Raw genomic sequence first — 17,720 nt, forward strand, 5'->3', positions numbered from 1 at the left:
AACATTGTCAGAGATCTTGCATGCGGGATCACGCTTGAAAGCAATGCATTGTATTTACTACACTCATCTGTTACAAAAAAAAGGTTCGAGCAGTAGAATAATGTGATTAACCAGTTGCTTTAGCTGTAATAATCGAATCTGGATAGTTTTTATAGTTAGCCACATAGTACCGGACACCTGAATTTATTTTTTTAGTCTTTCTAGCACAATGTATATTGAGTTCCACCTTGTATCCACATCTTGAACAAGAAGCAAGGCAATCTTTTTTGTTTGTGCTTTTTAATGTTTCTTGCATTGTCTCGCAAAAACGTGAAGAAGGTAATATTCCAATTGTTAATAATATCCTGAATGTAATTACAAATATTTTGGCCAGTGTGCTTAGCCTCCATTTCATTTAGCCAAACACGATGTTTGCACTCAGAATTTTCATTCAACCAATGCGCGGTTAAAGAAATCTATTATTTAAAGATAAATAACAACTAAAGGTCTCCATTTATTGCTAAAGAAAATGATATAATTTCAACTATTTTAAGATTTTGTTTGCATAAAAATCTTTCACTCCAAGTAAAAGAACATCAAATAAAGTATAAACTTATTAAAAATTAATAAAGATTTTATTATTAACAGTTTTTTTTTCTCTTTAGAACATTGTTTTGAAAATAAAATGTTTGAAGTTATCTATATATGTCATAAATTAAATTTATCCATTAAATATTTAAATAATATAAACATAAAAGTATATAGCTAAAAGTATGAAAGCATCTGCTTTAATGTTACATATTTAAGTGTGATTTTTTTTTCTTTGTATAGATGATTGACCTTTATTTGAAAAATCTCAAAAAAAAAACAACCTATTGTAACTGAGTTTTTATATTTTAATCAGGAAAAAAGTAAAATAAAATATATAAGTCCTACAATCCTTGTAAAAAGTCATTTATAACACAATTAAATAAATAATCAATAACATCTAGATGGAGACTGAAAACCATATTAACCAAACAAAAGATACTTAAAAAAACATGGTCTTTGTAAACTAGACCTCCCTACTAAAAACTCCATAAATCTATCTATAAAATATATGTCATAATTTTTCAAGATACACTAAATAGAGATGTTTAGAAAAAAATTCTGGTAAGGCCTGATCTATGCAGGTAAGATTTCACTGAACTTTGGTGACCTGAGGATAACCTATAAAATGAAATAAATTAAATTACTTACAAGTATATTTATTTTTTAAATTCTCGTAGGAGAAAAACTAAATTGTTATTTGAACCGAAATAGGTTCGCAACCAAACACAAAGAACTAAACATATGATGAAAAGTATGAGCGGTTATCTAAAAAGCTGAGATTAAACGTCTTAACTATGTATTTAATTTTATTTGAGAGTCTAACAAAAATAATTTATCATAGTTTTTATACTGAGTGCAAAACTCTAAATCAAAGTTGAGATGGCTTCTATGAGTGTAAAAAGCACTGTTTTATCAACTCAAGTTTTAAATCATTAATTAGTTTTACATTCCATTTAACTTTTTACAGAAAGTTGCGTAAAATTCAAAACGTTTAAAGTGGTCTACCGGATCCAAATCTCATTTTAAAATCAGGGTTCGGCCAAATCCGAATCTTGGATTCGGTAGATCACTAACTGTAAAGTGATTGTTGTTCTGTTTTATTTATTCAGATAAACGAAATTATAATTATAGTTGCAATTTTAATTTTTGTTTATTATATAGTGTTGAACTTCTTAAAGTAGATTCAAGTTTTACATTAGTCAACATTAACAAAAACTATTACTACAGGAAAAAAGAATATAACAGAATCAATCAGTTCGTTAAACAATCATTTTGAATTAAGTTCAAACTCTTCTATTGATGAAAATTTTAAGTCTCAACAAGTATTAAAAAATCAAACACAACAAAAATTAGAACCTAAAATTCAAAATCTCATTTCAGTCAAAGAAAATTCTTTAAATAAGGTAACAACGTGACACTAACGATCAAATCAACAGTACTCTTTTGTTGGAGTATGATAACAATTAAATTATTTGTTGATATTAAAGTTTTTTTTTAGAAAAATTGAGTGGTTGTTAAATGTGCATATATTTTACATTGTGATGCCTTATTAAAAATTTAGTATTAGTGTATTAGGTATAAATGCAACTTATAACAAATTTACTGCTTTTACTCACAATTGTTAGACGCTATAAGCTACTTTTATTTTTCTTTCAATGGAAAACTGAATGTTTTATATAAAGGTAATTACTAACGCTTTCTACTAAAAAAATCTTCTTTTTTTACAGTAATCTTTAAAACCATTTTAGGTATATTCATGCAAGATATAGTATTTTCAATAACGATTTTTTTTTGTATTTTTTAAGTATATAAAGCTAAACAGAAACTAAGTACACTGATAAGTTTAGAAACATTTTTAAATTAAATTTAAGTTTTGTAATTCTAGTAAAAAAAACTAAGTTATTAAAGTTATACCTCATTATTCATTAAATCTATTTTGAGAAATACATACATAAAATTTTACAACTGTTTTATTTAAAGCTTAAACTATAAGAGTTTAGATCAGAGTTTCCCTTTTTTTTTTTCTTAAAGGCACCCTTTAAAGGAAAAAATTAAAAGCTATGCCCCCCGACAAGATATCTCAAAAAACTACCACTAAATACGCCTAAGACATTTTTTTGCTATTCATCATCAGCTCTAAATAGTCTAGTGTAAGTTTAATTTTATGCCTTTATGCCCCCTTTACTACTCATTTGCTGCTTAAGGCCCACTAAATTTCTTTAATGGCCTAATTTGGGAAACCCTGGTTTAGATTATAACTCTTGAAGTGAAAACATAATTATGTCATAGTTTATTTTGTAATGAATAATTAGTTTTATTTAGAATTTAAGCGTGTGATAATTTTTTATTATTATTTATCTAAGTAAATATGTTTAAAGCTCGGAAATAAAAGCATGTTATTATTTAATAAGAATAACTACGTAAATAAGAAAAAAGTAACTGCTATCGGCTTTCTGCATAAAAAAGACGTTAAGTTTTCAAAACCAGTATTTTTAAAATTCTATAGTGAAGTTCGGTTATGAAAAGCTTAGTTTGATTTCTGTTTCAGTTTTACAGTTCTTTGTGTCTTGAGTTTTGTTTGAAACAAATAAAGTGTTGTTTATCTCTAATTTAATCATTTTTAGTTATTGTATTTTTATCATATATAGATATTATTTAGTTTTCATATGTTAATTAGTGATCAGACCATTAACATTTTCACTAAAAAAGTCTTTATTTTAGCTTGTGTTAATAAAACACTATGCCTAAAGAAAAGAAGAAACCAATATTTGCCTCTCAATTAACTAGTAAGATAGCTATTCTCAACCAACGCGTGTGGAATCAACCTAGACCGCAGTGTTCTCTTTTACCCTTTTAAGATTAGTTGCAACTACTATACAGACCCCATAATTTATAATTTAACTTATTAACTGACAAACTGTAGCTTCATGCAGGGTTGCCACAAGGTCAGGAAAAACTAAAAAAAATTACAAAAGTCAGGAAAAAGTAGGGTTTTTTTAAAAAAAGTCAAGAAATTTGACCAAAAAAACGTGATGTTTGTCAGTTAAATTTTACAAAATTCCTTATTTTCCAAAGCCTCCAAATAGTAAAAAATTAATTAAAAATCCTTTGAAGTCAGACTAAAATTGCAAAATTTTCCTCGAAATTTACAAAGTTATTTAATTTCTAATGCCTTCGTCTGGTATAAATAAATAAAATATCTTTATAAAACTGCAAAAACTTTTATTAACATATTAAGCAACCACCCTACTTGAACAAGCAGCTTTTGTAAGCTTTTTAGTATTGATGATCTTTAGCAAGGACACCACCATATTGAAACTCAAACTGTGATATATACACAAAAGTTTATCTGGCATAATTTTAGAATCAAAGTGTTTATTTGAAAGTAAATAACTGAGGCAGCAAAATTGGAGGTAAAAATAAATGAGTGCAAAAAGAAAAGAAATGAAGCCCACAAATTCTTTTCGACAAGTATAGGGGCAGCAGATGAGAACGATTTAAATAAAATGAGGCAAATGGTTTTAACTGCCAAGAAAATGGAGCAGGATGCAGACCAGATGAAAAAAACCATATCTTCGTTAGATGAAGAGGTTTAAATGCTAATAAAGAAACGGAGAAAATAAATTTTAGTACATAAAATATAAAAAACAGTGTTTGATTAAGTTTTTTGTTCTTTTAAGTTTTAATTGTAAAAATTCATTATTGTTTATATATAGTTTTATATAGTTTATCGAACGACAAAAAAGACGCTCAAAATATTTGGTCCTTGGACCTGATGCACGAAGAACATTTTTATTATCGAAGTCATACCATAAAAATTTAAATGTTTTTTTATTTTATATGGTGTAGATTCCATTGAAGCATAAGTTATTTAAAAATCAAAATGTTTGAGTATTTCTATAGTTTAAAATTTTTTTTTTTCAAAACTAACGGGAGTTATTAGGGATGATAGTATATTGAGGGTGATATTACTCAAAAGCTTACAAGTAAACCTCAGTTATTATTTTTTTTCCTCAGGCTAAAGCATATATATAAAAAAAACTATAAAACTTTATTTATCGGGTTTTTATAAGCAATATTTTCATAACTATTTACTTTTTTTCGGTACAAATGAAGATTTAAGATTAAAAATAACTGTTACTTTAAAACGACTATTCTTAAATTTTGATAAACATTAAACATAGTTGAGAAAAACGGTAATAGTTGTAGTTTATTGAACGACAAAAAAAGACGCTCAAAATATTTGGTCCTAGGACCTGGTGCACAAAGAACCTTTTAGTTATCGGCTCGCACATTACGGATATCTTTTAACGTCTTGTCCAGGACAAGGTAAGTTAATAAGGTTAGTTTAAATACGTATTTCAGGTAGTTTTGTGAGGTTTTTTGCGATCTAGTTTTTGACAACAATTCGAAAATATCTAGTAATTTTTGACCTGCAAAAAACAAAACTTCTTGCATTTGAACCTTTATAACTTCTAAAATATTTGAATCAAAAAAGAAAAGAGCCCAGTTTAGGAAACACGAAACCTACTTCTATCCAGCTTATATAACAACCAGTTTTAGTTTCTGTTCTGAAACATTATTTTTAGACTTGAGTCAATTGCCGCTTGACCCTCCTTTTTAGCCTATTGTGCAAAGGTTTTTTTAATGTATATCTAACTAACAGATATAAAATAATATAGACGAAATAACTAAATTTAAAACTGTTTGTAAAACAAAATTGTTTAACATTCATATTTTAAAGAACTATGTGTACATACACATTTGGTCACTAAAACAAATTTATATAAGTTTAGTTTATCTCCGTTAATAGAAGCTTACTGCATGTTGCATGCTCCAAATTATAAATGCTTTATCTAAACTGTTTTTTTAATTAAAAGCTTTTCTTGCTTGAAATTTATAGGTCAAAACCAAAAAATAAAAAAAACTTATTAACTGATTATTGATGTCTATAACAATAAAAATAACAAGCGATTTTTATCACAATTCATCGGGTGCACGAATATTCAAATTCTTAAGGAAAAATTAAAAGGGCCACAACTTAAAATGTATATTTTAAAAGTATATAAACAGGTATTTAGATCTTAATACATCTACAAGCCATTTTTTTTTGCAAACTTTAAAATATTTTTTGTGATATGAATAAATCAATTTTTTAAATGTAGTTATTTAAGAAAACTTTTTAATATTCGAAATTTCCAAACAAGAAAAAAGCCTATTTCTTTTTTTTTTTTTTGATATATTTTGGTTTTTGACATATGGTCTCTTTAATATTTTTTCTTTATTCTTTCTTTTTATTTAAATTATTTTTTAAATATTAAAAGAAATTGAATTTTCGGAATTTGAATTGTCATGTAACTCAATTCATCATTGCTACTTACATGGATATTTATGTTAGTATTACTAGATAAAAATCATTAAGACAATATAGAAAGTAAGGTATAAATAATTAAACTAAAATAGTTAAGTTAAATAGACAACTAATATTAAATAACTTTAAGTGTTTAGAAACTTGAACAAATTGACAACAGTTTAGCCAAAGTTGTTTTAAATAAGGCGTAAGAACAATAAAACATAACTTTAATGTTAAAAATAAAGTTATTGGCTAAACAACTTTTTCCTCTTCACACAGGTTCAGTTTTAAACTTAAAATGTAGTTGCTTCTTATGTTTTATGTATTAAGCATTCCTAAAAATTGTTAAGATTAAAAATCTAGCAAGTTATACATAGATAGTTTAGAACAAAAAAAATGCGCTCAAAAAATATTTGGTCTAAAGACTTAGTGTACGAAAACACCCATTTCAAGGTTTCAATAAATCCGGAGTTTCGAATAAAGTTACTAGAAAAACCTTGAGCTTTAAAGTATTTTTACATGTAAAGTAACGAAAATTTGTTAAGAAACAAAAAATCTATTATAAAGATATTTTTTTATGTATTGTTAAAAAGTTTTCCCATACAAAAATCAATTAAAGTATACAGTACCATTTTTTTTTATAATATTAAAGACAGTTTTTAAACTAAGTTTAGTTTTATACTAAGAATGGACCAAAATACTTGGTAATTAAAAACCTGGATAATGCATTTTAAAAAATATTTGGCTACCCTGTTTTACAAAAAAAAACAGTACAAATATTCTCATAAAAATAATAATGTGAACTCGACTTAACTAGAACAAGGCGTTTATGAAAATGAGTTTGAGAAACCCTATCTTAAACCCACATTCTCCTTCCAAATTCTTTAGTGTCAAAATACATACATACTTTCGGTTCTTAAATTATTTTTTTTTATAAACCAAAGATAAAATTATTTGTTTTTATATTTACTTTTTATACTATATTTAGATACTATATTTTTATGTAAGATCTACTACCGTTTACACTACAATTAAATTTCTGAAAACTTAAAAAGCGATAGTTCAAAGTACTACAACTCAAACTAAAAAAGATTTAATGCTTAGAACATTTTAAATAAATGCTAAAACTCCAATGTAACTTACTTAGCCGAGCCTGAACTGTGTACAATTCTAGAGGTACATTGATAGACCATTTTTATTGCTCAACACCAGAAAAAGTTATTCATTGCAAAGTGCGTATGTTAGATGTATCAGATCACTTTCCACTTTTAATAAAATGCAACCTAATGAAAAACAATTTTTAAAATATATACCAACACTTTCAAGACTCTTCAAAAATCAATACTAAAAAACTTTTAGCAGATGCTTCACTTATTTTTAGCATACATGAAACTAACAATTTAACTCAATCTGAAAGTTCTATTGATACAAAATTTAATAACTTAATAGAAAATAAATAAAGAAATAACCTAGAAAAATGTTCCAAATACAAAATTATCTAAAGATAAACTAAAGTTAAAATCAAAACCTTGGATAACTAAAGCAATATTAAAATCCATAAAACAAAAAAATAAATTATACAAAAATACCTGCAAAAATAACTTTAATAATCTAATTAAAGTTCAAGAATACAAAAAATTATAGAAATAAACTTACAAAAATTAAAACAATATCAAAAAAGGTATACGATGAAAACATGCTTAACGTCTCTGAAAATAAAACATCCAAAATTTGGATAATAATAAAAAACATAACCTATAGGATAAAACAAGAAAACCAATTCCCACACCAGCTAGATATAAATGATTTTTTTTTACCAAACCATTTGAAACAGTTGATGAATTAAATACTCATTTTGCACATTTTGGCTTACAGACCTGTACAAAAAAAAGTGATACTCTGAACTCAGCAAATAAAATAAAAAATGTTACTAACAGTTTTTTTTTTGGTTTGACGTAACAGAATTAGAAATATTCAACATTATAAAAAACTTAGATTCAAACAAGGTTAATGGTTATGATAATATCTCAGTTGAAATTCTTAAAAAAGTTAACAGTCCTGTCTCTGAAGTTTTAAGTGCATTGATTAATCAAGCATATTATGAAAGTAAGTATCCAAATAGTTTAAAATTAGCAAAATTAATTCCAAAATTCTAAACAGGCTCAAAAAAGTTACCAGGCAACTATAGAACAATCTCAATTTTATCTAAATTAAAATAATAATCGAAAAAGTAGTATACAATCGTTTATATAGTTTTTTTTTAATAAAAGCAATATTTTAAACACATCACAATTTGGTTTTCGAGAGAACCACTCTACTACAATGGCTTTATCTGAATTTGTAGAAGGTGTCCTGAGGAGGTTTGATAAGGGAGAAGCAGTATGTACGGTATTACTTGATTTAAGTAAAGCATTTGACAGTGTTGATAGAAGGATTTTGCTAAACAAATTATAATGTTATGGTGAAGGAGGGAAAATGCAATTATTAAATAAATCTTACCTGACTGAAAGGGAACATTATATTAATTTCTGTGGTTATGAATCAACAAGTGAAAAAATTGACGTAGGCGTACCACAAAGTTCAGTCCTAGGACCTCTTTCATTTCTTATACTCATTAATAACTTACAAAACAATACTAGCTTAAAATTATTAAGTTTTGCAGACGATACCTTACTGTATAGAACAGTTATTAAAAACACATATTTACAAGACAGTGACAACCTTAATTTTTAACTTCAAAAAGTCTCAAATTGGCTTGAAGAAAATTGACTTAAATTAAAATAGGTAGAACTAAAAGTATTTTATTTCATCCAGTTAAAACAATTTTCTGGAAAAGTATAAAATTTTGTGTCAAAATAGGTAAAACAGTAGTAAAAATGGTAAAAAATTACAATTACTGTGAGTAATAATAGATAATAATTTAAGTTGGGCGGAACATTGAAATGGTAAAAGGCAAACTATTAAAGACAATTGGTGTTCATTATAAAACTAAGTACTTTTTAAATTAAAATTCTTTATAATTTTTTTATGAGCTATTTAAGGTATGGTCTGTTATGCTGGGGCAGAACTAATAAAAGAAAAGTTAATGAAATCAATATACTCTTAAATAAAGCACTTTGCATTCACTATAAAAAGTACAACAAGCGTGTAAGAAATTTGAAAATAACAAAAAAGGTATTAAATGTTGACAATCTATTCAAATATGAGTTAGGAGTTTTTATGCTCAAATTTGTGCATAATTTTTTACCAGTAAATTTTAAATGTTACTATTAAAATAAAACTAAAATACATAGTCATTCAACAAGGTCCTAAAAAACAATTTTTCCTACCAAGATTTAAAAGCAGTAATGGTCATAAATTACTAGCTTATCAAGGTAGTAAACTTTGGACAGACCTACCTATTAAGTTAAAAGACCAAAGCCATCTTGAAAGGTTCAGGTTGAACTAAAGGATATTTTATTAAATGATCAAGTAATTCAAGAGAGTTTACATAAGATAAACAGGAACTTTTAAACTATTTATAAATATTAGATTAGTATTTATTTTTCACCTGAGTAGGTATTTATAATTTTTTGAGTATATTATTTGGGTTTCAGTCTAGTTTATAGAAATTTGTAATATATGTATATATATTTTTTTTTTTTAATTTTTTCTGTTTGTAGTTTGTTAGCGTATTAGTAAACAATTTCATCGTCTACATATTATCTGTATAAATAAAATTATAAGTCTCTAAATATATTTTTGCTAGAAAACAAAGAAAGTTAAATATTTAAACCGTGAGCTAAAATCACTGATAAAATTTAAAACTAGTAATAGGTTGACTTGTTTTATGATTATTAGTGTTTTTTTATCTTATTAATTTTATTTATTTTGTTTTTCTTCAAAGAAAAAACTTATTTAGTATTTTAAGTGTTTTTTTTTTGTGGTTGTTTACATGATTGATTTGGTATAATTAAACTTCTATATTTAGACATTTATTCAAGATTGTAAAAACTGATAGTTTTAATTATAAGGATAGATTTATTTTGTACTTTTTATTTAGTTTAAGCATAAAGATTTTTTTATGGATACAACTTTATTTTACTGTGTTTTTTTTTTGAATATTGCAGCATTATTTTATGTATTTATTGTTATTTATATTTTTTAATGTTATAGCTTTAATTTATTTTTATTTATTTTCTAAAAGGTTGAAATAAGTTGATAGTAGAGTCTAAATTCTTAAACATACTTTGAAAAAAAAAACTTCAAATTTTTTTTTTTTCATTTTTAAATCATATAAAAGGTTAAATTATTTGCTAAAGTTATTAATACATTTTGAAATTAAAAACATTTCAGATATAAACTTTATCTTTTTGACGTAGAGTTCAATATATATTTTATGTGTATATATTTTTTTTTTGAAAAACATTTAATGTTGTAAAGTTCATTAGTCTCATTTTAGATAGAGTTTTTCGTTTTAGAGTCTAAATTTTCACTATAAAGTTTTTATTTCCTTTTTTCTCATTTGTAGCTCATTATAAATTTGATTAAGTTGGGTATGCAACTCGATGACCGAGGGGCCTTTTTGCGTATCCAGGTCCTTGAACCAAAAAATCTTGAGCAATTTTTCGTTTTTGTGCAATAAACCACTATAGGAAAATTTATACAAAAAAAAAGTGGTTAAAATGTTACTGATAAATAAACAAAGAATTACATTTAACTTCTTTGTTAATACTAAATAAAAGAAAACTTTTGAAGCATAAAAATTTTTACTAAATAAAATCATTACGAATAAACTTATACTATTCAACTACGTAAAATGTAAGTTTGTTCACTTAAAAAAGTACTTAATGTCATCAAAACAGTGAGTTACGTCCTTAAGCTGAAATCCCTCGATTAAAGTAAATGTGTTACAACAAAATTCAAAGTATCACGAATAAAAAGCTTACTAATATTAGTTAAAATGACATTTTAAGAACTACATAGATAATAAATCTTTTTAAATTGGAACGCGGAGTTTTTATTGTCAAAATCTTTGTAGTATGTATTTAAAAAATTAAATTGACATAATAATACAAAATTTAAATACATTTACTAAATAATAATCTATTAAATGTGTTCCCACTGTATATTAAACAAATTATGATTTACGAAAGTCTTTAACCCTATGGCCTGTCTTAATGATTTACTTTTATATTTAGAGCAAAGTTACTTTTTATAGAATTAAATACAAGAGCTACAGAGTTATTAGTAGTTTAATCTTTTTTATTTACATTAATAAAAGCAGAAAAAAAATTCAGATACAGGTTGACACTATCAAAGTTAGTGTAAAAAACAGCTTTTATCAACAAGAATTTATAAACAATAAAAACATTTACAGCCAACACGAGTCCTTTTGTTGATGTGACGAAAATCTCTCAATATTTGCTGAGTCAGCATTAAAAAAATATAAAAATGTTATGCTTTAATTAGTTTTCGATATGTTTGGGTAAGGTGGGTTAGGGTTAGGTATATAAATGTTTAAAAAATTAAAAAAAAGTAATTGACGATTCAGCAAATATTAGGAGAAACACCTTTGCTTTAAAATGGACACATAACGAAAATGACCGAAAACTAAAAGACAATTTAATAACAACGGGCAAATTTGTTACAAGTCTAATCAACGCACCTACGTAATTTTCTAGACTATTATAGTTTCCAAAGTACTAAACAATATAACAAACATAAAACTACTACTTTCAGGGTTACCACTTTACCATTTAGTTTTACAATTTAGGCAAAAAAAAAACTAGAAAAACCTAGAACTTCGAACAAAAATCACTATAAAAATCCGGAAAAACCTGAAATTTTAACAACTTTCACATTTTCAGTAGTAAAACTTCGATTTGACTCAAAAATCTATCATATAAACAAAAAAAAATTGTCATCATCAAATTTTTTTTATTAAATAACATGTTCAAAGTAGCTTTACAGTAACTTTTCAATGGTTTTATACTATTTAACACAGTTTCTTACCTTAAACTAAAAATAGATCCAAAAATGTATACTTTTAAAAACCTGGAAGAAATTTGGAAAACCTGAAAAAAAAATTTAAAAACGAGTGGCAACCCTGTACTTTTTAAGTTTAATAAAATCATGTGTTTTAATAGTATTTTAAAACTTTTTAGCATGAGTTTATCGGTTGTAAATAGTTTCAATAAGAACTAATCTGATGGGATATAGTTCGGATAGACATAGATCGTATCAAAAAAAATATTTGGAACTGATAGTATAGAAAATAATTTAAATAGTTGTTTTTTGGATTTGAATTAATAGTAAACAAATAAACACACATTATTTACAAGTTAATAATAAACAGTGAATTCGAGGTTTACGCATTTTATTTTTAAAGTATTAGTATAAGCTCTAACTCTGTAAATTGAGCAATTTTAAAGTTAGCACAAATATTAAAAAAACACTAATATAAAAAAAAATTTAAGTTATATTTAAACGAAAGTAGAAACTTAACATTTGACGATTACTGATACTGCGATAGTTTTAAGTGTTTAATAACATAATTATTTACATAAGTTCTTAAATTAGTTATTTAAACATGCTTTTACTAAACTAAAAGTTAGGCGATACAAAACAGATCACGAAATTAGTGTATATAAATAACCTGGACATAGACTTTAAACTGAATCCACTCGATAACCGAAAGGTTTTTTCGTACACCAGTTCCTTAGACCAAACCTTTTGAGCGTTTTTTATCACTAAACGATGATCAATAATTTATCTATTCTAATAGCTTTAAATTAGTTAATAGAATGTTTAGTAGGATTTTGTATTATATGTATGCTATGCATTAATGAATATTTACATATTTAGATTATTTTTAAAGAATGGCAAGTTAGATCAGGATATCTTGAGTACTAAGTTTCAAATTACCAAGCAAAAGATTGCTGTACTTACTATGATTACATGACGATTCAATTACTTAAAAAATATGTTTAAGATGCCATATCTCGAAAAGTAATATATATTTTTTTTAATCTCTTGGAGGTCTAACTAATAAATTTAATTGCAAAAAAAAAATTTTAATATTTCACAAAACTACTATGTTTTAAAACTTATTGTAGCCATATCTCGAAGAATATTTAAATTTTTGCAAAAAAAAATCTTCTGTAGGTAACCAGTAAAATTACAAGAGCATTTTTTCATAGATGTTTTTGAGATAATGACTATTAAATCTTATTTATTAATTTGAACTATACAAAATTGAATAATCGTGCTATAACCCTTACCGGGATCACATCTAATCCTGGTTTAAGGGATTAATTTTACTTTATAAATACAAATTAGTATTTACTGTCCAATATACATAACACTCTAATAATAATTGTGTTGAATAATATGTTTGTTCAACAAAATAAAGTACAACATACACTAACTAAACTTGTAACAACTAAGAACACAAAACAATCATAAAAAACATAAACACGCCAAATTAATTTAGCGCCAATTTACAAACTAGTGTGGTAGAAATCAAAAACAACAAAGGACAATTTGTTACATTTTTATTTCTCTAGTCCTTTTACTGAAGACCTCGGAGGGGTCTTATAAACTTTAAGTTAGAAAATTAAACATTTAATGTTCCAAAGAAAATCTCAATCAAAAAGTTATCACAACGAAGATAAAAAATCCTTAGTTTTAAGAGTTCCTCTTTTTTTTAGCGTTAGCTGCTGCTTCCACTGGCTATCTCCATTTCCCAGGACCTTCTCGGTCTCCGAACCCGTACGCTTCAATGCGTATACAACATTCAAAGCGGTGACTGTCTTCCGCCTGGCATACTCGGTGTAAGTGATTGCATTACAACAATGTTTTCCAAGAACACTTTTGGCACACCACGTGTTTCTTCATAGATCAAACCTAAAATACTTGACACCGCCTTGAAAAGCCAATCGGCAAATGACAGGCTTTGTGATACCCTGGATGTCATCACGAAGGACTTTGCGATGAAGTTTGGCGTCTCATTTTCCCAAACCTTTTTCTTCTTTACCACAACCTGACATTATGATTAAATCGCCCTGTTCTGAATGTTGATCATTTGCTTATCAGTTCCCTTCATTAACACTTTTTAGCCTAACCTAACCTTGTACTAACCAGCCGTGAGCCACTTATTTTTACTTCACTCTGCTAGTGTGCTTGGTGACTGCTTGTGCTTTTTCAGGGACAGCGTTCCTAACCAACTAACTGGTAATAACAGACGAACAGCGGTTTAATTTCGCGAATGGTGATGGTTGAACACTTGTTGTAGTGAGCCAAACGTGAAGCTTCAGCGGCAATGAAAGAGACAAAGATGATTATGGCCTTGCTGAATATTCCAGTGTCGGGTGTACTTGCTTAAGCACTTTGTACACATAAATGATAAAAATTTCCTTGCAACGAGACCTGCGCTAAATATATTCTCATTTACCATACAGACACTAATGAGTATTTCTTGAACTTTATTTTGATATTTCCTGCCAAATGAAAAAAATTTGAGTAAAAAAGTCCAAGATATTGTGGTAAAACTGTGGATTGACTGTTGACTGAAGGCTTACCAATTCAAACATGGAGTTTTTATTGGATGTCATTTGCCTATCTTGGTTACTTCTTTTGTTAGCAATTTGTGGTATGTTTGAAAACTTCATGCCAGGCCAGAACTGCACATTTTGCTGAAATTTATTTAAGTTGTTTAGAAAATTCACAGCTTGAGGAGAAAAATTCACAATTTTAGAATTAAAACCAGGGGAGGGCAAACTACTTTGTGGGGAATTTAAATTGTTTAATGAAGTTTTTGGATGTGGGTGTTTTTGAATAGAATAAAGCTTTTTTCAAACTAGTGGGTGACATCTTGCGGGGTCTGATAATTTTTCAGCAGTGGTAAACATATTGTGAGTTTGTCTTCTTTTTGTATGCTTATTGGTGCTGTTGCTTTAGTTAAATTTAGTTTTTGCTGATTTGACAATTTATTTGACCTATGGGAAGTCTGAGTAAAATTTGAATTGCTGCTGTTGCAATACATTACATCTTTGTTGGTTGTATTTTCTTGAGAAGTTTTTGTATCTCTGACAGTTTTGTTAAGACTTAGGCTGTGCTTGCCTATTACTGACTTGTTGAACTGGAAGTTCACCACTTCTTTGGTGTGGTAGCTGCTGATTTTGATACTTAAAACACCTGCCAAAAAATGTCTAGACTGCTTTTGCTCATAATTTACCTGTTGGATTAGCAGTATTTTTCTTCTTTGATATGAGAACTGTTGATTTTGTTTATTGAAATCTCTACTAAAGAAATTTCTAGAATGCCTTTGCTCATAATTAACCTGTTGGGCTGGTATTTTATTTCGACTTTGGTATGAGAGTTGCGGATTTTGTTTTTGTTTCTTGAAACATCGTCAAATGAATTTTTAGGGTGTCCTTTTCCGCAAATAACTGTTTTGTCTCGCAGTTTATTTCTTCTTTGGTAAGACAACTGTAGGTTTTGTTTTTGTTTCTTGAAACAACTGCTATGTCTCGCCCTATCTTTTGACCAATTTCTACCAATTTTAAACCATTTTGACCTACGTAGAAACCTTTCTTTATCAAATACTTGTTTTTTTCGACATAAAAATAGATAAGCTGTTTATTTCTTACAAAATGTGTAATAGAAATTCTATTTTACATAGCTTTGGTATTGTATGTGCTTTAAAAGCTTTAAAGGCAAACAATGAAAGTTGTATTTTAGTTTATATTTTTTAATGTAGCTGCTACTGCACAAATTAAATAGATAATTTTTATAATATATTTAGTATTCAAATATAAAACAAGATTAAAAAATATTTTCGAACAAAAACTGCCAGTTTTTTATAAAAAAAGTATGTTATACATTACACTTGTTTAATAATATTTTTTAGTTAGGAAGCTCATGATTTTTAAATACTACTTCTTATATCAATAAAAAACTATAAATAGTACAATAATGCTGGTTTTACTGTTGTAAAAGATTAATGTTTACCTACACTTTTTAGAAGTAAAAGTGTAAACTTTTTTAGGTTTTACCAGAACTTGTTTTGGAATCTTCTGACGACAAAGAAAAAAAAAACGTTTTGTCTAATCTAAATGAAACAAAGGAATCAAAACGTGAAAAAAATATAAATTTAGAAAATTTATATGATACAAAAATTTTAAGAATTCATCCTAATCTTTATAAAAACTTTAAAAATAAAAGCAATAATAATGATGAAACAATTGAACTAAATCTTTTTAATAATCGAAGAAACTGTTTGGAAATTAAAAAAGTTTACTGCAATCAAGATAAACCAATACGGGGTAGGATTCCTAACGATAAAATAGATAGCACTGGAATTAAGCAGTGTAAACCTATTGAAGATACGAATGGAAATAAAAGTTTGACAACGTTTGGCAAAAGTTATTTCAGCAAAGCAGACATATATTCTCAAGTACCAAAAACAAAATTTGAATATTCAAAAGAAGAAAAAATTAAAACGTCAAGTACTTTGCCTTCTAAAGTTAGAAAGCGTAAACACAACATTGAAAGATTTAGAAAAGCAAATATTGAATATACAGACCTTCATCAAACACAAAAATTCAATGCCTTAAACTTAAACCAAGCGACTCTTTTTACTGGTGCACGACGCAGTGATATAATTACAAGATCTGGAAAAGTAGCAAACATTATTGGTAGATTTGAGAAGTGCGCCATGCAAGAAAAAGCAAATTAAAATAAAACTACAACTAGTTTGTTTAAATCAAAAGTAGATAGTGTTTTTAATTTCAATAATATCTGAAGTTTTGTAAAATATCAGTTTTTGTTTCTCGGAATTCTTTGAATATTTTCTGCATTGTGTTTAAAAATTTATTTTCGTTAAGAAAACTAACAGCTTTATTATCGACGTAATGATAAATGAGTTTTACTAAAATAATATTTTTAAAAAATAGACTGATGAAAACAAAAAGGCAATATTTTTTTTTTTTTTAACTTTATACTTTACAATTGAAACTAAAAAATTTTCAACGTAATTATGAAGTATTTGAATTTTGTCAAATAATAATGAACATTTTTTTCTTAACAGACTCGAACTATTAACATATGTTTGAAGTTTAAACCAGTGGTCTTTCGGTGTGCTTACGAGTATTCACGAAACTTATTTTGGGCTGCACGATAACTTTTTTGGGTGCAAAAAAAATAAGCTTTTTTATTGATTAATTTCAAGTAATATAGTTTAATATCAAAGCTAGAAACAGTTTTATTTATTTTGCTTTTTCATTTATTATATTGTTGGTAATCATTTTTTTATTTTCGTATTTTCTTCTTAGTTTCTTTTTATTAATTCAATGTACACATTCTTTTTTAGAATAAAAACTAGAAATGATAAAGGCATCCTAAAGGCGTAAACAAAGAGAACTTTTTTATTTTTCTCCTTCCTTTATTAATTTTTGTGTCAAATTTTTTTGCTAAATTTCAAGTTAGTTTGACAATGTTGTTTCATCTACAATTAAAAAAAAATTAATCGTTTTCAGCTAACAATTTCAATAATTGTATATGCAATAGTTCGAAAATTCAAAAGATTAATGTTATTTAGTTTTTATGTTTTTATTTTAAACATTTATTTAATTTTATGTTTTACTTTAACTTTTCTAGATAATACTGTAATTACAAATTATTCCTTTTATATAATTATAATTTTCATTGTTCTGACTTTTAATATTATTTATTCTTTATTGAACGACAAAAAAGCGCTCAAATTAATTTTTTCCTAAGACCTGGAGAACAAAAAAAGTTTTAGGTTATCGGGTCG

General features: G+C 26.5%; 1 protein-coding gene across 3 annotated transcripts in view; it reads left to right on the forward strand.

The window, feature by feature from the left end:
- Positions 1 to 17,437, forward strand: part of LOC145833981 (uncharacterized) — a 60,399-nt gene extending 42,962 nt beyond the window's left edge. For 2 of the 3 annotated variants that reach the window (XM_082941276.1, XM_082941279.1), the window contains 3 exons: positions 1,798 to 1,973; positions 15,954 to 16,676; positions 16,995 to 17,437. In XM_082941276.1, coding sequence (XP_082797402.1) covers positions 1,798 to 1,973; positions 15,954 to 16,643 — 866 coding nt within the window. In that variant the 3' untranslated portion in view covers positions 16,644 to 16,676; positions 16,995 to 17,437. The remainder of the gene's footprint in view (positions 1 to 1,797; positions 1,974 to 15,953; positions 16,677 to 16,994) is intronic. The other variant, XM_082941278.1, reaches the window with a different exon arrangement.
- Positions 17,438 to 17,720: the final 283 nt, after the last annotated feature.

Source organism: Thalia democratica, chromosome 4 (genome assembly GCF_965202585.1).
Source record: "Thalia democratica chromosome 4, ktThaDemo2.hap1.1, whole genome shotgun sequence".
Lineage (NCBI taxonomy): Eukaryota > Metazoa > Chordata > Thaliacea > Salpida > Salpidae > Thalia > Thalia democratica.